The following is a 23731-nucleotide window of genomic DNA, read 5'->3' on the forward strand; positions in this document are numbered from 1 at the left end:
TGTAAAGCTTACCAAGACATCCTAAGAAAAACTGATCTCTATTTCAGTTGGTTCCCACTGATTCCACTACACTTTTGCCACTAAAACACACAATTGCAATAATTTTTTTACATATCTGTCCCTGGTGGGTGAAGGCAGGATCATGCTCTATGCATCTTTCTGATCTATATCCTAGTGCTGGGTCAAGCATTGTGAATAGTTAGCAAAAATATTGGAGGAAGTGAATGAATTAATTAAGTACAATTTAATAATATTCACAGGAGACAATAATAGAGTATTCATATACGCTTGGAAGCCCAGGAATGATAAATGTGATTGCCCAAGAAGGGATTTATTATGTTTTTGGGCAATCATATGCAAATTAAAATTGCTTTTTATAGTTGATTATATATTTCTCAATTTTATCTAGATGATATAATGATGGTAGACTATAAAAGAATTGAATTCTACCTGCTGACATAAAGTTTGGTTAATTTGAAAGGGAATAAACTGCTTATCAGAATTTTTGAAAGCCAAAAGTCTGATGTTGAATCCCAGTTCAACAGGATGTTTACATTTCATTGCCTAAAATCAGATTCATTACATATGATACCGGACCTTGCTGCACGCAGTTGACCTCATTCTCCCCTTTTTTCCTATGGCTTGAAATCTTAAAATAATTTATGGCCATTTTTTATTGGCTATTCACACATTCCCTCACATCTGAAGTGTCTGACTATCTTCTATGTCTTTTCATTTTTCTTGTGATACATATTCTCACAGCCTCTGCTCCAACAAAACATACTGGGTTCTCAGACAATCCCTTACTGATTCTCCCACCTCATATCTCTTTATTGCATGATGCATTCCACAAGCCTATAATCCATTTAATCTTCTGAAGAGAATCAAATCAAACCAAACCAAACCAAACCAAACCAAAATAACAACAACGATGATAATACATCTTACTGCTTTTAACATTGTCTTGCTCAAAAATTCCATCCTGCTTCTTCTACCCCTCTTTTTTGGCATTATAATATCCAATAATTAATGCCTTCAATAACAACACTCCACCTTATTTTTGTAATTCAGCTTTCATTAACTTTTTCCCTCAAATCCTCAGCTTCAGTAAAACTGTGGTCCCAAGAAGAGGCATGACACATCTCACTCATGAGATGTTGCTCATGTCTCACTGATGAATGTTCTTTCTTCTTGCTATATATTATAAACTTTTCATTATAGGACATGTAATCAGCAGGAAAATAGAATATGAATCTTTTTATTCATCACCTGATTTTAACAATTGTTAACATTTTGATATATTTGATCATTTCTTGTTGAAATATTTTAAAATGAATCAGAGATATTATATTTCAAAATACATAACATTTCCATATGAACCTCTATGTACTATTTTCTTATTTATCAGATAAGCATTGTCACACCTAATAATATTAACAATACTTCCTGTATATCAACTTGCTATGTGTTTCACTTCTCTTTGAATTCAGAATCAGTACTTGGTACTATTTACTTGAAGAAATCAGATCAGTTGGCCCATAGAATACCCTATAATATGGATTTGTTTATTTGTTTACTCATGGTATTAGCTTGTTTCCCTAAATCATGAATTTTGTATACATTGTGCATTAAGTATTAGGTCTTAGTTTGATCGAGAGTTAATATTTTGGCAAGAATGTGTCATAGGTGATGCAGTATAGTATAGTACACATGTACTGCCCAGTTGTTCCAAATCTTTTTTAATCTAAATAATTCTCATTCCTCCACTTCTGTTCCTGGTCTGCCCCTACTCTCTTCCCCCGCCTGCTTTGAAACATTACACTCCTCATTAGGGTTCACTAGAGTTCTGAACACTGTGGCATTTATGGTCTATAATACATTGCATTTCACACTTACCTTTATGTTATGCTATATATCATTTTGAAACACATTTTCTATTTTGTGTTAAACTTGTCTGTTCAGATGGGTTGTAGGTCACCAGAAGTCAATTCCCATATCCCACATATTGTGTCTTTCCCCATGGCACTGAGGATTTTTTAGGTTTTCACTATATATTTTCCTATTTATGATTTTATGGTTGACTTCACAGGGACTTACTCATGTTTTTATCATTTCTTAAAGAAAAAAATTCAATATGGAACTATTCTTTGTTTATGTCACCTGTAGTATATGATAAACCAAACATGGCAAGAGAAAGGGTAACAGTGATGAGGATAATTGTAGATACTAACCATGCACACAGCCCATGCAAGTATGGAGACCATGCACTTGGATCCCACTCATGTGTAATTGTGCCCCCAAATGAATGAATGCTCATTTCACTAAAAATGTGAGGAAATGTATTATCTTAGGTCAAAAATGTTTTTTTAAATTGACTATTGCTTATTATAACAGCTAGAGTCCCTTTAAGTAGTTCTCCAATAATTTTCTATAGTAAAGATATTCTACTAAGAATTTTCTGTAAAGACACTTGTCACAAAGCACCTAGTGTGTGCACTCAGATGCCTAGAATCTATTTTCAATAGCTGTTGAAGTAGTGTACCTCCTTCTTCTACCTGTTCAAAGAATATCATGGAAGGTTTAGGTTAGCTGAAGATCCCAAGCATTTATTTCCCTACTTGCTGTCAAGAACTTTTCTCTGTAGTCCTGCTTTTGTCTCCCTGAGAGTTTATAGAAAAAGCTAATAAAGCATATATCAATCTGGCCATAAGGGCTCCAGAATATGGAATTGTGTTTTAGTCAGTAAATAAAACTGTCATCTCACCTGACTAATGACAGCGGGCAGCTCCTTGGGGGGCTTTACATAGCATCACATTCTGTTTCTGGGCAGTTGCATATAAATTCAAATTATTATGTTATGTCTCCTAAAATAATCTTGGGTCCCCTTATATGGCATTGTGACACGGTGGAATTAGGTGCTAATAAAGGCAAGAAATCTCTCTGGGATTAAAGTCTAGTATGTTTGTTAAAAATTTATGCTTGCATTATCATTACATCCCGCTTACCTCATTTGTTTGGGTGTTGTGACTGTTATATGATAAGACTTGCTTAGAGAGACGTGAGCAAGTAGCCCTTTCTCATCACAACATGTAAACAAGGCTAGACCAAATATAAGTAAATTAATTAAAGATAGAATGCCAACTGCTTATAAATAAATGTCAAAATCATCTACAATAAATATTGACAAATAAATTGCAAACCAAGCAAGAGTTAAATAAAGTCATGTTCTCTAAAGCTTCTTCTAGTTCTATGGGTGCATGATTGGATTTTCTGTTACTTTAAGCATGCTTTCAGTTTTTAAGTGTTTTCTTCATTTGATGTTATCTTGAGTCACATGATAATATATGCTTGTAATAATAAGTGAAGCAATACAAATATGTATAATGATCCAGTTAATTACCTTCCATCCTACTGCCCACACATACCATCCTCTCCGGGTGACCTTCTATTACATTCTCCTCCCTCTTACAGACATATACAATTTTATCTTTACTCATAGTTATGAATGCATAGGGTTTGGAGTTTGTGGTTTCAAACAAAAGGAAATTGTATCATACATACTGGGACCTTGCCTTTTTACCCCAATATGTATTATGGATATGCTCTAAGTCAATAGATATAATCTCTTATATATCACACACATAAATGTAAGTATATAAATGATATGTTCTTCAATATCGGAATTTTTTTCAGTTCAATTTCTGCTTTTCTTTATTTCTTACCTTTTGGTTAGCCCCTGACCTTGTTTTAATCCCACCCAACTCAAGACGTCAGTTCCCTCCTGCTCTCCCAGCCAGATAACCATATGTTAAATTATCCAGCATATGGATTTTTCCCTCTCTTTCTCTCTTTTTCTCTCTCAATATATACATATAAAATACATAAGACATATATAAGTAAATTAACATATAGGTAAATACTCATTGTTTTAACTAAGTTTTCAGCTGTTCTTTTTAGAGCTACAGATCTGCTGATCTCTTTGCAGCTCTTTGACTCATATGGGGAACTGGAATAAAATCTCCCTGCTCAGGAACCAAATGTCATTTACTCCCACAATATATAGGATTTTAAGGCTGTTTAATGGGATTAGAAAAAAATTCAGTGTTCTGGCCATCACTCACATTTCCTTTCAATCTAGTTAAAGCCTGGCTGTCGCCACTGCCTTCAGCCAGCAAGCCAGAAATTTTGCTCCAAGTTGTTGTATGTTACTGAGATTTCTTGCACAGACCATTTCTAACTTGTCATCACTACCACCATGTTAGCAAACATCTCCCCTCCGGTGCCTGATGGTGCTAGATTTTCAAACTATCAGAAAATGTTAAACTTCCTGTTAAAATTTACTCTCATGGCTTATAGATTCTGCATGATGTCTCAATCATAATGACATCTTTATCCACTTCCATGCAAAGCATAACAAATCAGGATTCTGTATTGCTGAGGTAAATAAGCAAATAATGAAATAACATAGCATAGCTTTTGAGGTCAACATGCAGATTCAGAGAGTGATGATGGTTTTCAATTCACTCACACAGTTTTGTTGGAATGGTGAACCTATTTAGACTTGACAATAAATCAACTTCTGAGATGCCAGCCTACAACCATTAAACAAGATTTTCCATGAAGTGTCTCTCAGTAGAACACGTAAGGAATTAGTCAGCTGATTACTTCAATAGGTACCTTATAATGAGCTGTAAATGGGCACTCGTGCAAAGAGTAAAATGTAGCTGTCACTAGGTCCCTACAATTAGTCCTTTGAGCCCCATAAAGTAGAAAAAAAAATTAGCCCCTGTTTGGAAATGTTAGGAATTTTCTGGTTTAGCTTGTTCAAGTGGCCAGATTTGGACCCATCAACCTTAAGCAGAACAAGGGGATCATATTTTTTAAAATGTCTGCTTCTTGGGTAACTATGCAGATGGAGTTTGGGGTCCATTCCCAAACATGGAGGGCTGGAGAGACCCTTCTCTAAGTGATCACTACAGCCTCTTTTATTGTAATTGCCTTTATGATACGGTATTATCCCCTCTTGATTATAATTTCCATGAGGACAGAGACCATGCCCATCTTATTGATTAACTGCCAACATCTAGCTTGGTATCAAAATTTATGTCACTACTCTAGAAATGCTTGGAACACTTGGTGAAAGAATAAATGTTTGAATGAAAGGGTGATCCCTGACAATGCTTTTCTAGAAAGTGTATGTCTCTTTGATTTCCGCCATACAACTCCTTCCTGACTCACTTTTTACCTTTTGCCTTCCTGACTCATTTTTTACCTTTTCCTGCTTATCTGTATTACAATCCTTTTCTTCCACTCACTACTGAGTATTGGGATACATTATTTCTCAAGTTACTACCACTTTTGTCCAACTGTTTTGAAATCTCAAACTCAGTTGTCTCTTGAGTCCCAGATCTCTACAACACACTGCCACTAAATAGTTTCACTTGAACCTCCCATAGATAACACCAACATGTATCTGAACTCAACTGAGCTTTCAAATATCTACCCTGATGGTCCCCCAAGAGCTCCCAGCCCCATGAGCATCTGCTTCACAATCCACCAGTTGCTGAACCTTCTTTCTGGAGCTCACTGTGCACTCCTTTTTATTCCTTATTAACCTTCACGTTCACACCATATAAAAAAAACCTGTATTTATTTATTTATTTATTTATTTATTTATTTATTTTTAAGATTTTATTTATTTATTTGAAAGACAGAGATCACAAGCAGGCAGAGAGGCAAGCAGAGAGAGAGGGGGAAGCAGGCTCCCCGCTGAGCAGAGAGCCCGATGTGGGGCTTGATTCCAGGACCCTGGGATCATGACCTGAGCCAAAGGCTGAGGCTTTAACCCACTGAGCCACCCAGGCGCTCCTATACATATGTTTATGTACTTGTTTTCCAACTCAACACATCTTTTCACATTTTTAACACTAAGATCTAACAGGGAGTCTTATGTGTCAATTACTTAATACATAATTATTTTAATTATTTTATTGAACAAATGAGTAAGTAATGAATTAAAACAAAACAAAACAAAACAGAATGAACAATGTTGGTCTGGCCAAAGTAAGTTTAATGAAAAAGATGAACCTCCTCACGAAATACCACAAATGGCAATTTGCCCGGTATATAATCATGAAAAAAAATCAGGTTGAAAGAGAAAATGTAGTTAATCTAGGATGTGGATATAGATGTACTGTGAATTTAATCATCTATTCTGGTTGCCCAGGATTAGATTGGATTATTAACAATTCAAATTGAGTAAAATAAGGTGCAATAAAAAGATGCTACGGGACAGAATTTCTGTCACACAAAGGATGGATTCAACAGCAACTATTATTCAGCTGATGCCTGGGGACAAGCGATCTGGTGTCAGTAGCCAAATCCACACCTATCACAGCCACAGCCACAGCCATAGCCACGGCCCAAGATTCTAAAGTCATCAAAGCCAGGGGCCTAACCATGTCCAGAGCCCAGATCTCCATCATAGTTGCTGCAGTGGTCTATTGTCAGGATTTGAGTTTTTAGCCTAAGAGAAGAATAAGTTGTAAGCAAGAAAAAACATTAAATAAATACCAACAGTCTTGTAGGTACGGCAAATGGCAGGTACTCCTGACATCTTCATATAGCCCAAACTTGTATTTAAAAATCTCATTAATTACGGGATGCCTAGATGGCTCATTCAGTTAAGTGTCTGACTCTTGATTTTGGCTCAGGTCATGATCTCAGAGTCATGGGATTGAGCTCTGTGTCAGACTCCGCTGAGCATAAGCTCGGAGTCTGTTTGAAATTTTCTCCTTCTGTCCTCCCCCCACTCGAGCACAAGCACTCTCTCTCTGTCTCTAAAAAAAAAAAAAAAAAAAAAAAAGAACCCCTCCCTAAAAAAAAACCCAACTACAAAAAATTCATTAAGCGCATTTCTTTAGATAAAAAAGGCTCCACATATGCATTAAAGTTGAGGTCGTTTTCTTGGTATGTTTAGATCTTCCCAAACAGTTGATGAGCTTTAAATTAAAAAAAAAAAATGCTGAATTCAATGACCTTGCTCACACTGATGCTGAATTTAACCTTTGTAACCACGCTGCATGACATCACGTGCAGAAGGCAAATGCCTTTTCCTCTGATGATTTTGCTAATAATACCCTTCATCTTATATGCAGATTTAATCAACACAGCTGGGATGTTATCTATATAAATCTTAGGAACAAATAATATATTTTTTGTACAAACTACAACCCACTCCAATCACATTTTACTCTTTGGTTTTGTATTGCTATGTTTTCTCAAAAATAATACTGCTCTGTTCCTTATATAGTTCCCCCCACCTCTGTTCCTTCAAGAAGTGGTCTAGTTATTATCCTATACCTGCACCAGAGTATACACATTTCTTTGCAGACAGGAAAAACTTTGACAGTCTTATTTGACTCCAAGTTCATAGGAATATAGAATAGATCTTTTTGAGGTTGAACTTGATAGAGGTCATTACTATTAATTTTGTCTTTAAGAATGTTGATTCTGTATGTAACATGCACCTGTACATAGACTTAAGTTTTGAGACATAGATTGATCTGGGCATTATGATTGAAAAAAATTGAGAATTTTCCTTTACCTCTATTCTCTAGGGCCATGTCTGATTGGGGCTGTTGTACTGCAATAATCCACTTTTATTAGGTGATGTCACTTTATTGACAAAGCCATCTATAAGCCAGGACTAATTTTTTCTTCCTGGGAAAATGGCATAAATCCTTAAATGTGTGTTGAGAGAGACAACTCAGCAGGGTAAAAGCCATGGAATCTGATCCACTTGTCTCTATAATTTATTTTTGTTTCTGGAATTCCTGAAGCCGGATCTCATATATACTACTTTTGTCTGATGATGGAAGAGCTGCTGTGTATACTCAAATTTGTGGCGTAGAAAGCCAGAAAATATCTAGTACATCATGGGCAGTTCAGGTCACATGGTAACTTGGTATTCCATCGTCAAGAGCTCAGTCATGAGCTAGAAGCTATTTCTTCAAAGGGTGGTATAAATTCACAGAGGACAGCATAAATTTGTTCCCAAATCTTAAAATCCTGTGTTGTGATTCACATATATAGACCTGTAAAAACCTCTACATGCAATCCTTATCTTCCATAGACGCTTTCAGCACCACTGAATGGGCTGCTTCATAAAGACCAAGTAACCAAGCAGTATGGACAATGGCACATGACCATCTTGGAATTTCCTCTTGCCCTTAAGTCACTCAAACTGGGAAGCCATTTTATTACTTTCCTAATGGATATTAGGAAAAAATGGATAGCATGTCCAAATGAGGGAATATATTGCCATAAAAATCCAAAGAGGCCACTAAGTATTGTGTTTGTTGTTTAGTGACAATGTAACAACTTATTCTTCATCCAGATTACTGGACCTCTAGAAATTTCATTGAGGCTGGAGACACCTAAATTTTTGTAGGGTTTGTTTTTCATCCTCTGTCACTCATGGGTCTTAGCAAGAGGTCCAGAGTAGTTGTTAATTCTTGTTTCCTGGATCTAATCACCATCGCATTATTGATATAGTGGACAAATGTGGTGTCCTTTAGAATGCTGAGTCAGTCTCTGCAGACTAATTTGTGCCAGAGTGCTGAAGAATTAGCTTACTCCTGAAGTGGGGTAGTTCCAGAGCATTACTGGTCCTGCCTGCTGAAAGCAAACTGATTCTGCTGTTCTTTATTTACAAGGATAGAGTAAAAAGTCTTTGCCGGATCACAAAAATTGGAAACTGTATTCTAGAGGGTATGTACATTTGCTTTGGCAAAGAAACAATATCTGAAATAAAAACTACATTTGAAGTTACCACTGGATTAAGTTTATGACTACTCATTTTCATTCCTCTGAATCCATCTACATTTTGTAGAGGCAAATGGAATCAAGATGTGAGGTAACAACTCCTGAAACTTTACAAACTTTAATGACAGTGTTGTGGCTTGAATTGTGTCTCCTCAACAAATTTGTTGAAGTCTTAACCCCTAGTAACGGTGACTGTGACCTGATTTGGAAACAGAGCCTTGTAGATGTTATCAAGCTGAAATGAGGTCATACTGAATTAGGATAGACCTTAAATTTAATCACTGGTGTTCTTATAAGAAGGCCACATGAGGGCACAGAGACTTTACACAGTGTAAAGGCATATATCAATGGAAGCAGAAATTGGAGTGATGTGTCAAAGGATGTGACATGCCAAGAAGGAAAGCCAAGGATTGCCAGCAACCATTGGAATCTAGGAGAGACAAGAAAATATTCCTCTTTAGAGCCTTCAGAATGAGCAGTTTGATTTAATTTTAATTTTAATTTTTAAATTTAAATTTAATTTTAACAATTTAATTTTGAATTTTTGGTCTTCAGAACTATGAGAAAATAAATTTCTGTTGTTTTAAGCTACCAAACGTATGGTGCTTTGTTACATCGGCCTTAAGAAATCATTATGGGTAGCATTAATATACTTAATCTTTCCAGAAATAAACTATTGTTTTTGATCTACTATTTTGGTAGGAAGAAGCAGCTCTGGTGGTGTTTTGTTTTTTTTTTTTTTTTTTTTTTTTTTTTTTTTTTAACCATAGCAGACCTTACTCCGGGGACTCAATGTGCAGATTCTGCCAGCTACAAATATATCTTTGCTAACAATGCATACTCACAGGGAGGATGCATGGATTTACTGAGCCCATTATGAGATAGATCTAAGCCAAAGCTCCATTAATCATTTGACTGGGCCAAAATGGTATTTTGGGACTCTAAAAAGTGTCAGTTTAGAGCCAAAGTCAGGTAATCCTCGAAAATTCTGGTACTTTTCCCTTCCTCCGTGCACTGTCACTAAAATTGTCGCTTGCCATTAGTTAATTGTTACTGTCACCAGTAAACTGTCATGGATCCTTTAGAGGAAGGCTAAAGGGAAAACTTACAGTATAATTTTTGGGCAATGTAGCAGGGACCTTTCTCAAGGGACCTGCCTCCCATTCTTTCAAGAAGCTCTGAGTCTGTGAACTGGTTTGGATGGAATTGATTAATTGTTAATGTGTAGTTTCTTTTGCCTTTGGTCTTACAGACTCAACTCATTTCCAAAGTTACTTAAGTCAGCAACATTTTCCCCTACTCTCTTCAGTGAGAACATTTCATGTACTTGTAATACAGTTAGGTGATTTTGTAATATTCTGTATTCCATTCTGGAACGCTCTGTTCTTCTAAAAACCCCCCTTTTTTTTTTCAAATTATGTAAGTTAAGATTCAGTTTTTGTGCTGTGAACCTATATGGATCTGGGCAAATGAACAGTGTTATGGATTCGCCAATACAAAATCATGCAGAATAGTTTGACTCCTTAAGAGAACTGTCTATGATGTCCTCATTCCCTTCCTTCCCCTCCACTTGAATTCCTGGAAACCACTGATCTTTTTACCATGTGTCTAGTTCTGTCTTTTCTGGAATGTTACAAAATTGGAATAGTACAATATATAGCCTTTTCACACATTGTTGTAATTGACTTGTTAACTCTTTGGGGAAGATTTTTTGCATCTAGGTTCATGGAAGAAATTGTTTTTTATTTTATTTTAATTTTATTTTTTTAGAGGGAGACAGAGAGCATATGTGGGGAGGGGCAGAGGAAGAGGGAGAGAGAGACTCTTAAACTGGCTCCACTGGAGCCTGACCTGGGGCTCAATCCCACAACCTCGAGATCATGACCTGAGCTGAAATCAAGAGTTGGATGCTTAATCAACTGAGCCACACAGGTGCCCCAAGAAATGCTTTCTAATTTCCCTTTCTTAAAATGCCTTTATCTGATTTGGGTATGAAGATAATGCTGGCATTTTAGCATAAGTTAGTGCTTCTTCTGCTTACATTTTTTAGAATGTATTATAGACAAGTAGTTTCTTTCTTAATTTTTTTTTGTACCAGTAAAACATCTGGGCATAGTGCTTTCTTTTATGGAAGATTAATAATTGTTGACTCAGTTTCTTTAATAGATATAGGACTATTAAAATTATCTATTTCTCTTTGTGTTAGTTTTGGTAATTTGTGTCTTTTAAGGAATTAGTTCTTCTCTTAGCATGGGCCTGTGGAAATTTTGAAAGGACATTTGATCATTCAAGGACAGGATTGAATGTCCTTACAACCCCAAAAGAATAATTAAATAAATAATTAATAATTTCTTATTGAAATGCTAGAGAATGCTTTAAAATTTTTTTTAGCATAGTTGAAGGCAAAAACTTTTCTAGTTTAATATGTATCGTTAAATTGTCACTTTCTAATTGGATATGTGTTTTCAATTCCTAATGTACTTTGATGGTCTATGAAAATTAATCAAAAACACATATTTTATTACAAAGGTATATTTCAGATACAGCCCAGAAAAATTGGCATTTCAGATTTCTGTATTAGATTTAGGGAGAAAGCCAAAATTAGTGATAAAAATGTGTCATTGTCATGTCTTTGAAAGAGAAGTTGGAAATACAAAATTTAGCTGCCACTGATAAAAGTGAGAAAGAAGTGGTCCAGGGTTTGGTTAGACCTGGTTTCCAAAATGATAACCACAAGTCTGTTCTTACAGATTCTTGCAGACATGAAGGACAAACAACACACCTCCCTGTGGACACAAGATGAGGGATAGGCTTCCAAAGTTTTCTCTGCTAATTGAAAAGGAATAGCCATACACATGTGAATCATTCAGCCATACAACTTGAATGATACTGCCCTGCTCTGGGGAGGCAGAAAATTGCAATAGCCTGAGGTATTTTGGAATATTTGAGAGAAAAAGAGACTGTAGTTTTACTACCTGTGAAACTTAACATGATGAGGTGTGGAGAGAAGTAGAAGTTGTGAATGCAGAAGAAACCCGAAAATAACATATTTTACAATGGTCATACAAAAAAGAGCAACAAAGGTAAAGTAGTGACTTCAAATATACCTTCAAACTCACAATGTAAATAAGCACAGTGACAGGGATAAATGAATGTAAATGACAACAAGTGGTATTACCAATGGGGAAGCTTATTAAAAAATAAACAAAACTTTCTCACATGACAGCTGTTTGAATAAGATTTTAACAAAAAGAACATTACCAATAATAAAGGCAACTATCTTTTTCTTTTTAAAAGACTTATTTATTTGAGAGAGAGACAGAGGGAAAGAGGGACAGTATGAGCAGGGGGAGGGGCAGAGGGACAGAGAATCCTCAAGCAAATTCTGCCCTGAGGGCAGAGCCAGACTCTGGGCTTGGTTCCCAGGAACCTGAGATCCTGACCTGAAGTGAATCCAAGAGTCTGATGCTTAACTGACTGAGACACCCAGGTGCCCCAGCAAAGGAAACTACCTTTAACATGTAGGATAGTCCAGATGATTTTGGCCAATCGAGGTTGAGACATGCTGAATCTAAATTTTTTTTCCATGTGTCTTAGCATATATTTACCATTGGGTCATGATCGAATTACCAAAATAAGGAACCCTGGAAGCACAATCAGTGAATCAAAGGAAGAGGAATCTAGGCTGAGCTACTCAGGAAGATCCTTGCTATAACCCACAAGACCAGTATCTGCCGTGGTAAGACCTGCAGCCATATCCCCATCCGCCTGTTTTAGTCTGTTCCGGCTGCTGTAACTAAGTATCCCAGACTGGGAGCTTAACCAGCAAGGATTTATTTCTCACAGTTCTGAAGGCTGTGAAGTCCAAGATCAAGGTGTTGGCAGATTCAGCATCTGGTGAAGAGCTGCTTCCTGGTTAATGGTTGTCTTGTCATTGTGTCCTCCCAAGCAGGAAAGTGGTGAGGGAGCTGTCTGGGTCCCTTTTATAAGGGCACTAATCACCTCCCAAAGGCCCCACCTCCTAATATTATCACATTGGGAGTTATGATTTAAACACAGGAATTTGGAGGAGACACAAACATGTAATGTATAGTGACACCACAGCCGGGATCACCACAGCCATAGCCACCTCCAGCCACCATCGCTATAGCCCTGATACGAAGTTAACTTGTCCTAGTAGCACACGGTCCTGGAGAAGAAGGTCCATTTGAAAAGCAGGAACTGATATTTTCAGTCTGAATGTCACCATGTGCATCGGGCCTTTTATACACCCTCAGTCGTGTCTGGAAAAACCAAAGTCAGTATATTTACCTCTTTTTTTTTTTTTTTTTTTGGTAGGCTCCATGCCCAGTGTGGAGCCCAATGTAGGGCTTGAGCTCAGGACCCTGAGATCAAGACCTGGAATGAGATCAAGAGTCAAGACGCTTAACCAACGGAGTCACGCAGGTACTCCTGTTTACCTCATATTTTAAGTTAACTTTCTTTAGATCTTTTCAGATTTTGTTTCTTAAGGCAAGGAGGCCCCCGTAGCAAAGATTTCCTTGTTACTGTGTGATTATTCACACAATCATGTCATTCTTTAACAAAAAATTCATTCCAGTTTCCAAAAACCATTCTTATTCTAAATTTAATTATTTTAAAGTATAAAACCAATTTCATGGGATGATATAAAACATGGAAACCTGTCTTCCAAAGGTTTGACTTTTCTAATAATCATTTCCACAATCAGATACCCAGTTAGGAATAAAAGGGCATGTGGATGCAAAGAATGGGGATGTTACCTCCAGCCACAAATCTGCAAATTCCCTGTTCTGTTTTCTCAGCAGAAAATAATGTTGTTTTTTCCTCAAGGTAATCCTAGTTATTATTTGTGATTAACGGCTGAATATATATTCCTAGTGTTACAAAGTCATCACTTACTTCGTGTTCAATATTGTGAACTATTGGAAGTTTGACATTGACTATATTTGGGTGAGTTTGCTATTATAATAAAATTTAGGCTTTACATAAAAATATGATTTTCTTATATAGGGTGGTTTGTTTACCTCATCTGAAATATAATTACCTACAGAGTAAAACAGAGAAAGTGCTTGAATTTCTTGTTACAGTGTATAAAACCCCACTGTCCTTGAGGAAATTCTGTGGAGGACTTCGACCACATATCCCGGGTTAGCTACTGGGCTCCTACCACTAGTCCCTCCCTTGTTAGATTTCCACCAGTCCCTTGCTGCATGACCTGTCCATACAGAGTGTTCTTTGTAAAACAAGGGCCAGATCTTGATCTTGCTCAACTGTCATCTTGGATGAGAGGTGCTTCATGCACACAGAGAGAAATTCTTCCTTTTGGAAAGACCAAATCTTCACCCAGAGGAACTCCAAGGGATTCACTGAAATGAATGTGCATGTCTAAGAGTTGCTGTGCTCTTTACTGATACCATGAGGGAAGGAAGAGGTCTTGTGAAAACAGAGATGCCCAGAGCTGTTTCCAATGGAGAGAAACCTAGATAGGAGGCAGTGAGTATGCAATGTCATTCAAAGATTATGTCACACATAAATATGAAAATGAATTAATAAAAGAACATTTAACATGTACTGAGAAATGATTTTATTTTTTTTTCCACTTTGAAGTTGTTTATACGAACCTTTTCCGGTTTGTCTCTTGGTCGAGCCTCAGAGCAATCAGCATGTTCAGGCATCATTGCGCTATTTGTAGCCACAGGAAGGTCATGTGAAGGACAAAGTGAGCCCCTACTTTCTACTGATGCTGTGCCCAAGTTATCTCTAACACCATCACAAATACAATTTATATCATCTTGGAGCACTGACACTTGGCAGTAGGTTTATGTGTATATGTATATGTCAATAACCCTTCTTTTTCACACTCTTCTGACTGGATTACTAATTACCAATTTATCCATTTGACAAATATTTACTGGGGGCCTCCGATGTGATGATCTTTAAAGCAGTGAATTATATGACTTCTGGTAACATTATTTTCTTATTCGTAGGATGAGAATGAAGTAATTTGTACAAGGGCATTTCAAGAAGTTTCAGCATCCCAAGGTCAAAAATATAATAGTGTTTGATTTAATTGACTTCTGTGACAGTGAAACATACAAAGAATTTCTCTGGAATGTACAAATACTCAGTGTCTTATGGATAGATAATGAATTTTCCCCAATTATTAATAGAAATGTGCAGTTAAAAAAATGATAGTTAGCTATGTAAGTTGGTTGGTCATATAGTCCTCATCATTGTTTTGTAATTCCAAAAAAATTCATTGTCTATATATACATATATATATATTTTGGATGAAATGTTTCACATTCTTATAAATCATGTAAAATAACTAACTAAAATTCAATTTTCTAATGGTTCCAGTTTACTGGGTTTAAGGGAAGTTAGGATCAGTAAAAAAAAAAAAATCATATATGGAAAAAAATACCTTGAAAAAAAAATAAAATACCTTGAAACTAAATAATGTGAAAAGAAAAGGGAAAACTGTGATCTAGTTTGCTGAATCCTGGTGCACTGGAATGAGAAAGTAAGAAGGAAACTTTCCATAGTAGTTTTGGACAAGAATGTCAGGAGGGTGCACTAAAAAAATATCCACAGTCATGGTAGACTTTCTAATATCTTTGGGGTGTGAAGCTTTTGATGAAGGAGAAACCAAGAAAATGTAGAAGAAACAAGTTATGTCTACAGACACTGTAGTAAATGATGGAGTCTGACTCTGTGGTGTTGCGGAACAGCCAAAGACAGAAGCTGAAAGAGCCCCTAGTTTTTAAAAAATTTTATTTTAAAATATTTTATTAAGACAATTTTTAGAGCACTTTTAGGTTCACAACTAAGTTAGGATAAAGTATAGGGATTTCTTATACATTGCCTACTGCTATTCATACAGTCTCTCCCACTATCATACCACCATGAAAGTAGTGTATTTGTTATAAATGATTATTGTACATTGACACATCAAAATTGCCCAAATCCATAGTTTTCATTACAGTTCATTCTTGGTATTTTACGTTCTGTGAATTTGGACAAAGATGTAATGACATGTGTCCATCATTAGGGTAACAGAGAGAGAGGTTTCACTGTCCTAAAAATTTTCTATGCTCCACCTGCTTGTTCTTTTCTTGTTTCCAGACCCTACAATCACAGATTTCTTTACTGTCTTTGTAATTTTGTCCTTTCCATAATGTCGTGTTGTTGTTGTATAATCATACAGTATTTTGCTTTGCAGATTGACTTCTTTAACTTTCTAATATACCTTTAAGGTTCCCTCATGCCTTTTCTTTTTTTTTTTTTGATAGCTTATTTCTTTTTAGTCTGAGTAATATCCCATTGTCTGGATGTACCGCACTTTATTTATCCATTCACCTCCTGAAGGGCATCCCGGTTGCTTTTAAGTTTAAGCAATTATGAATAAAGCTGCTATAAACATCCGTGTGCAGGTTTTTATGTGGGCATGAGTTTTCAACTCCTTTTGTAAATGATAAGTAGTGTGATTTCTGTATCACGCGCTAGGGGTATGTTCAACTTTGTAAGAAACTGCCAAGTTTTCTTCCAAAGTGGCTGTACCATTTTGCATTCCCACCGGCAGTGACAGACGCGCAAGGAGAAGGTGGCAGACTGTAAGCTACAGACCAACACTCTCAGATTCTGTTTGCAAAGCTCCAAGGAGTCTGCAAATTTCAAGCTAGAATCTTGCCTTGAGAATCATTTATAAAGTTTATCATGGTAGAGTGATATTTTTGATCATATCTAATACGATATTTTGCCGGTTGAAGCATTAGGCTCGTATCTAGTCTGTAAGTTTGGTATATTTAGATATATAGTATGTGGACCACCATTTGGGCTCATTCTTTTCTTTTTTTTTTTTTTTTAAGATTTTATTTATTTATTTGTCAGAGAGAGCAGAAACACGGAAAGCAGCAGGCAGAATAGGCAGAGCTGGGAGGGAGAAGCAGGCTCCTCGCTGAGCAAGGAGCCCGATGTGGGACTTGATCCCAAGACCCTGGGATCATGCCTGAGCCAAAGGCAGATGCTTAGTGGAATGAGCCACTCAAGCGTCCCTGGGTTCTTGTTCTGATCACAGCAAATTTTAATACAGAGCCTGGATAGAGACTTGGGTTTTTCGTTGTTGCTGTTGCTATTTGTTTGTTTGTTTGTTTTTAGGCAAAATCTAACACTCAGGAGAGTACCAAAGGCAGTAGTTTTTTTTGTTTTTTTGTTTCTTCTTTTTCTCATCACTACCACCTCTGCCTATTTCTGTTGTTCTGTTACTCTTTCTTTTTACCTCTGTGGTCAGTTAAACACACATAAACATGCAAAATCATGAGAAAACATTACATGTGATGTAAAATAGTTTGTTGAAAAACAAACTAAGTTTTTTTTCTTACATATATCTTTAAACCAGAATTCATGTGGCAGTATGGTGGAAATGTAATATCAAAGCAAAAGCATCTTTTCAAAATATAAAATTTAAGTTACTCCAGATGAGTTTGATCAATGATATCAGGTTAAACTATGAACTGTGTTTTTCCTGGTAGCTGAAGATGAGTTTACTCTGCATTAAAGATATAATAGAAATTCTAAGATCATCCCCAGTAGCAGCAGCATGAGTCCAATGGCCTGACTAACTCCAGAACTTTCTCAGTAGGACTGCAGGACCAGTATCTGTCACAGCAGGATGGGTGGCAGCGGCCGTATCCATACCTGCCGTAGCCACAGCCAGAGTCAGAGCCTGGAAGGTCATAATAGCTGCTAGAGTAGCACATGGTGTTAGGAGTGGAAGGTTCGTTCGAGGAGCAGGAAATTATTCTGAGTTTTTATGCCATCATCTGCCCAGAGCGTTTTATACACAGTCAGTGTTGCATAGGGCAAACCACAGGCATTGCTGGGCTAAAGCTTTAGAATAACTTTTACTAATAAAATTTATTGATTCTTAAAAAAAAATATTGATTCTTTTGTTTACTTAGGAGAAGAGAGTTCCTCAGATGTAAGATTTGCTTTGCTCTTCTATCAAGTGTCCTGTAATTAAATCGTACGATTTAATAGGACATTTTTGTTCTATTTTGAAAAGCAATTACTCTTAAAAATGTGATTAATTTAAGGGAGATGATCAGTTTATTATCCACTCCCCACTCTCAAGTAACAGATCTGGAAGCCCAGAGACTACATTTCCCAATGTGCCTTACAAAATAAGATTTTGCATCAAATTCCACCAGTGACAAACATTTGAATGAGATTTAGGAATCATTCTAGGTCCTTCTGAATCTTTTGGTTTGCTAGACTAAGTGAGGACCCTCATTACCCAGCCTATTTTGTTTTGATGTCAGAATAACCTTGAGGAAATCATGCACTTTTAGAAATTCCCCTTCCCCCATACTTACTCATATTTATTTATTTAAAATGAGGTGTCTGTTGACTTGGTGTGATGAGCGTATAGTTTTGGTTTGTTGGCTTATTTCAAAATTTTTTAGAGAGAGAGAGAGAAAGAGAGATTGTGATTGGGGAGTGGGGAGAGGGGCAGCAGGAGAGGGAGAGAATCTTTTCTTTTCTTTTCTTTTTTTTTTAAAGACTTTATTTATCTATTGACAGAGAGAGAAAGAAGGCATAAGCGGGGGCGGGGGGGGGGGGGTGGTGGTGGCAGGCAAAGGGAGAAACAGGCTCCCCACTGAGCAGACAGTTAATGACTGAGCCACCCAGGTATCCCGAGAGGGAGAGAATCTTTTTTTTTTTTTTTTTAAAGAATCTATTTGTTTATTTGACAGAGAGAGATCACAAGTAGGCAGAGAGGCAGACAGAGAGAGAGAGGAGGAAGCAGGCTCCCTGCCAAGCAGAGAGCCCATGTGGGACTCGATCCCAGGACCCTGAGATCATGACCCGAGCCGAAGGCAGAGGCTTAACCCACTGAGCCACCCAGGCGCCCCCCCCCCCCCCCCCCCGAGAGGGAGAGAATCTTAAGCAGGCTCCCTGCTCAGTGCAAATTCTGGCAGGAGGCTTGATCCCACCCCTGAGACCATGACCTGAGCAAAAATCAAGAGTTTGATGCTTAACTGACTGAGCCATCCAGGCGTCCCTGCTGGTTTCTTTTCTAAAAATAACTTCAGCTTTTGAAAGTCTGCTTAAGGATTTAGAGTTTACATATGTGCATTTGTGAATATGTGTAAAGGACAAGATAACTCAGCTGGACCAAAGTCATTATTTCTGTTAGGGTAGAAATGCTGGATTTGAGGGTATGTGTGTGTTTAGCCTTTTTAGATGCTGCCAGTTTGCATTGGGGCTGTGTGTTTACATGCCCACCAGGAAAGTTTGTGAATTCTAGTTGCTGCACATTCTCAGAATTATTTCGTATTATCAGCCTCTTTAATTCTAGTCGTTTTGGTGGGTATGCAGTGCTCTTTTGTTGTGGCTGTAATTTGCATTTTCTTGCTCTAATGAAGTTGGTCATCTTTTTTTTGCTGTAAAATGTTTCTTCAGATTTTTGGCCATTTTTAATTGTGTTTTGTGTTTTTGTCTAATGATTTGTAGGTATTTTAATTTTTGCACAAACCCCTTTTTTAGATATATGTCATATAAATATCTTCTCCCTGTCAGTGGATTTTTACTTTTAAAAATAGAATCTTGGGGCATTTGGGGGGCTCAGTCAGTTAAGCATCCAACTTTGGATTTCGGCTCAGGTCATGATCTCAGGGTCTTGAGATTGAGCCCCACTTCAGTCTCCTCACTGGGCATAGAGCCTGCTTAAAATTCTCTCGCTCCCTCTCCCTTTGCCCCTACAGCCCCCAAATAGAAATCTTTAACTTTGATCAAGTCCAGTTTATTAATTTTTTTAAATATTTTATTTATTTATTTGACAGAGATCGCAAGTAGTCAGGCAGGCAGAGAGAGGTGGCGGGGGAGAAGCAGTCTCCCCGCTGAGCAGAGAGCCCGATGCGGGGCTCGATCCCAGGACTCCGAGATCATGACCTGAGCTGAAGGCAGAGGCTCAACCCACTGAGCCACCCAGGCGCCCCAGTTTATTAATATTTTTAAAAAGATTTTATTTATTTATTTGAGGGAGAGAGAGCACAAGCAGGGGAGAGTGGCAGAGAGAGAAGCAGACTTGCAGGGAGCCCAATGTGGGACTCGATCCCAGGACCCTGGGATCATGACCTGAGCCAAAAGCAGACGCTTAACCAACTGAGCCACCTAGGCAAACCAATATTTTTTTTATAGCTAGTGATCTTTACATGTTGTTTAAGCAATCACTCCTTGTTCTAATTAACCAAGATATTGTCATATCTTATTTTGGTGCAAGGTATGGATCAAGATTGATTTTCTTTTATATCCTTATCAAATTAATCTAAAATTATTTATTATGAAGTCATTCCTTTCATCTTCCGCATTGCTGTGGTATCTCAGTAGTACAAATCAGGTTACACTGTAAGTTTGAGTCTGTTTATAGCAGCTCTTTTTTTGCATTGGCCTTTGTCCTTATTCTCAAACCATGTGTTATGATCATACATAATCATGCCATTTGCTGATGGTGGCAGGTCCCCATTTTCCTCTCCAGTCTCTGCTACATGTGTGTACTTATTTATTTACATGTTATTGCACTGGCATTGAATTCTGGTACAAAGTTGTACCAAAGTGGTAAAAACTTTTATTAAGCTGTGGCTGTGGTTATCCTTGTCTTGTTCCTAACCTCAGGTGGAAATTATTCTGTATTTCAGCAATAAGTATGATATATTAGCTATTGATTTTGGGTAGATGCCATTTATCAAGTTGAAGAGATTATTTTGTAGTCCTGGTTTACTAAGATTTCAAAAAGTTCATGAATGCATGCTGAATTTTGTATTTTATCTGAATCTGTTAAGATATTCACATGACTTTCTTTGTTTTTTTTTGTTAATGTGATGAATTGCACTGAGTTTTCATATATTAAACCAATCTAGGATTTTGCAACTTCGGAATAGAGCTCACGGGATTTGGTTTTGAAATGATACATTGTTTCAGGTTTTTATAGCTAGGTTCATCAGAAATAGTCCCTTTCTTACAATATCCTTATTAGGTTTTGATTTTGTTAGTGTTACATTTTTCCTATTCTGTGGGACAGCGTTAGTATAATTGGTGTTTCTGCTTTACTTAAGTGGCTTAAATGATTCACCAGTGAAGCCTGGAGCTTTCTTTGCATGAATGTCTTAAAATAGTGTGGGGTTCCATGCTGTGATGGTTAGCACTCTGGACTCTGAATGTCTTAAAATAGAGATTGGTCTTCTTTCACAGGTATCAGACTTTTCAGACCTTTTGGTTCTCCTAATCTCTGTTACTTGAATGGTCTTTCTCCAGATGAAATTTCCATTTTCACATTGTTCCTTGTGTGCGTGGGGAGTGAAGGAGACCTAAATCAGTGCAGAAATGGGATGTTGTGACCTCAAAGGAAAAGTCAGAACCATACATACTAAAATTGTTGTACGAGGAAAGCCATGATCCTCGATGTTGAAGCTGGTGTGTGGGAAGGGTGGCCAGGGAATTTTTGCACAAGATTGTCAGGTACAGACACTGAGCCAACAGCCAAGAGCCATGGTAGGTTTTCAGCTCTTTTTCCTCAAACTATAGAGGAGTAATGAGAAGAAGGTGATGCGGAAGAAACCAGTTGCCATCACACAGAAGCACAGTGGCATCAGGAAACAGACAGCATTGATGTATATACACAAATAGTGCTGTTTCTATAGGCAATATGTATTTAAAGTCTGAATATATTAAGATGAGAATTTAACCAGATCAAATGTAGATGACTGGAGTGACTCAGAGTCACATGAAAGCATTTCAGACAGAACTGGTGATGACAACTTTGTCTTTTCTTTTAAAATGTTTGGTGTAATTTATGTTGAAATATTCCAAATAAAAAAGTATAAGACCAATACAAAGAATTTCTGTTCTCTTCACTTATATTCCTCAATTGTAAACAATTCATTGCATCTACATCTCTCTCTATCCCCTCTTCTCTCTCTTTCTCTCTCTCTCTGACACACACACACACACACACACACACACACCTGTCTACTTTTCTCTCTCTTTCTTTCTCTGTCTTTATCTACTGGACTTATCCTTCTTGTGTATCACAATCTTATAAAGTGCCACTGTCCCAGATATGGTACTAAAGATGTATCTCTTTGATGTCTCAATTCTAGGATGGGGACTCCTCTATACCCAATTCTGCCTCATTTTCTGGGGTCATCTTTTGTCTTAGAGTTGGCCTGGGCTCTCGGCAGTTACTTTCCAACAATAGCAGAGGGTATGTGTAAGGCATAGGACTACTTTTCATTGTCCTCACCTTTCAGTTGAGAACAGAGCTGTTATGTGTAGATAGAGAGAAAATTTCACTTATGCAGAGTCTAAACCAGCAGGTAGACAAGACTCTGTTTTAAGATTTTCTTAAGGCAAATTCAACAGTTTACCTGTTTGATATTGTTCTGCATGGAGTCAGGCAGAAGGAACAAGAGGTGTTGGTGAGGGAAAATAAAGAACACAGTGAGTGTTGGATTAATGAAGTCTAGCTACAGAGGAGTAGCTATAGAGCATCCTTCAGGTAAATCTGTTTTATTTATGTGTACCGGTGACTTATTAGTATTTTTAGTAGGTACCAAAAGGTAATTTTATTCATTAATTTATTTTTAACTGAAGAGGTTTTGCCAAATAAAATCTATATAGACCACATGTCCTTACTTTCCAGAGTGATCAAAAGGTTGAATGAGGGACAGAACCATTCTGAGCCTTGCATTTTATTTGCATTTTATACTGTTGCTGTACAGAGCTCCCCTCTTACCTGATAAGCAAAACCATTTTAAACAGCATTATTATTTTACCACCCAGGCTCTCTAGATGTGTGGCTACAGTATCTGTAAAGATCCCTGTTTTTTCCCCATGTGTCCTTAAATGAAATATTTACACCCACATGCACACATATGCATGGTCGAGAGAATTAAATATAAATACCAAGCATTTTCCAATGAATGAGAAAGTTTATTGAAACATCAACTTAAAAACTGTTTCATATCAAAATTGTTAACTGAAAATGTAGGGAGAAGGAATGCAATATCAAACATAACCATTTTTATGAATTGTGAGGTACTACATGTGGCTTTGGTCAATCAAGTTGAAGCATGCTGAACTTGTAGTGTGCTGTAGCTGAAGGAGTCTTGATAAAATTTTCACTGTTGGAAAGAGGAATAAATTGCTTGTAAGAAGAATACTGGAAGGATAATTGGAAAGCACAGGAGGGGGAGTTCTGCAGAACGAATGACTCTAGAAGTTTCTCAGTAGAATCCATAGGACCAGTATCTGCCCCAGCCAGATGGGCGGCAGCAGCCATATCCATACCCGCCATAGCCACAGCCCAGGCCACGGTAGCCACAGCCCAGGCCACCATAGTAATTGCTGTAATAGCACATGGTGTTGAGGATGGAAGGTTCAGTTGAGGAGCAGGTTATCTATTTTCTCAGTGTGTATGCTAACATCTGTGCTGGGCCTTTTATATGCCCTCCTTGGTGGGTGTGGCAAGCCACAGACAAGAGTGAGCCTCATAGTTTGCATTAATTTGCCTTTTAAACTTTCAGAAAGAAGCCCTCATAACTGAGAATCCTTTGCTGTTGTGTTAGGATTCCCACAATCAAAGTCAATGCCTTTAATGAGCAACCTTTGTTATATTTGGAATGCCTTACTATGTTTTTGTTAGTTTAAGGTCTATGACAAGTTTGCATGGGAAGCTCATTTTTCTCCTGTGTTAATGATTCTTATTTTTGTTATTTTACTTTTCATCTCATGATGAAATGTGTGGTTAGGAGTTATGATCTCTACGTGGGTATGTGGGTTCATGAGTTGGAGACATTAATGAAGATGCAAAACTGCTAAATTA

At 37.3% G+C, this 23731-nt stretch overlaps 1 protein-coding gene across 1 annotated transcript; it reads right to left on the reverse strand.

The window, feature by feature from the left end:
• Positions 1–23132: 23132 nt before the first annotated feature.
• Positions 23133–23267, reverse strand: LOC308352438 (keratin-associated protein 20-2-like; the record flags this gene model as incomplete). The annotated part of the gene is made up of 1 exon (XM_080818714.1): positions 23133–23267. One exon carries the CDS (start codon positions 23265–23267, stop codon positions 23133–23135), a length of 135 nt encoding a protein of 44 aa, XP_080674840.1.
• Positions 23268–23731: the final 464 nt, after the last annotated feature.

This window comes from Martes martes (assembly GCF_963455335.1).
Source record: "Martes martes genome assembly, chromosome: 1".
Classification (NCBI taxonomy): Eukaryota; Metazoa; Chordata; class Mammalia; order Carnivora; family Mustelidae; genus Martes; species Martes martes.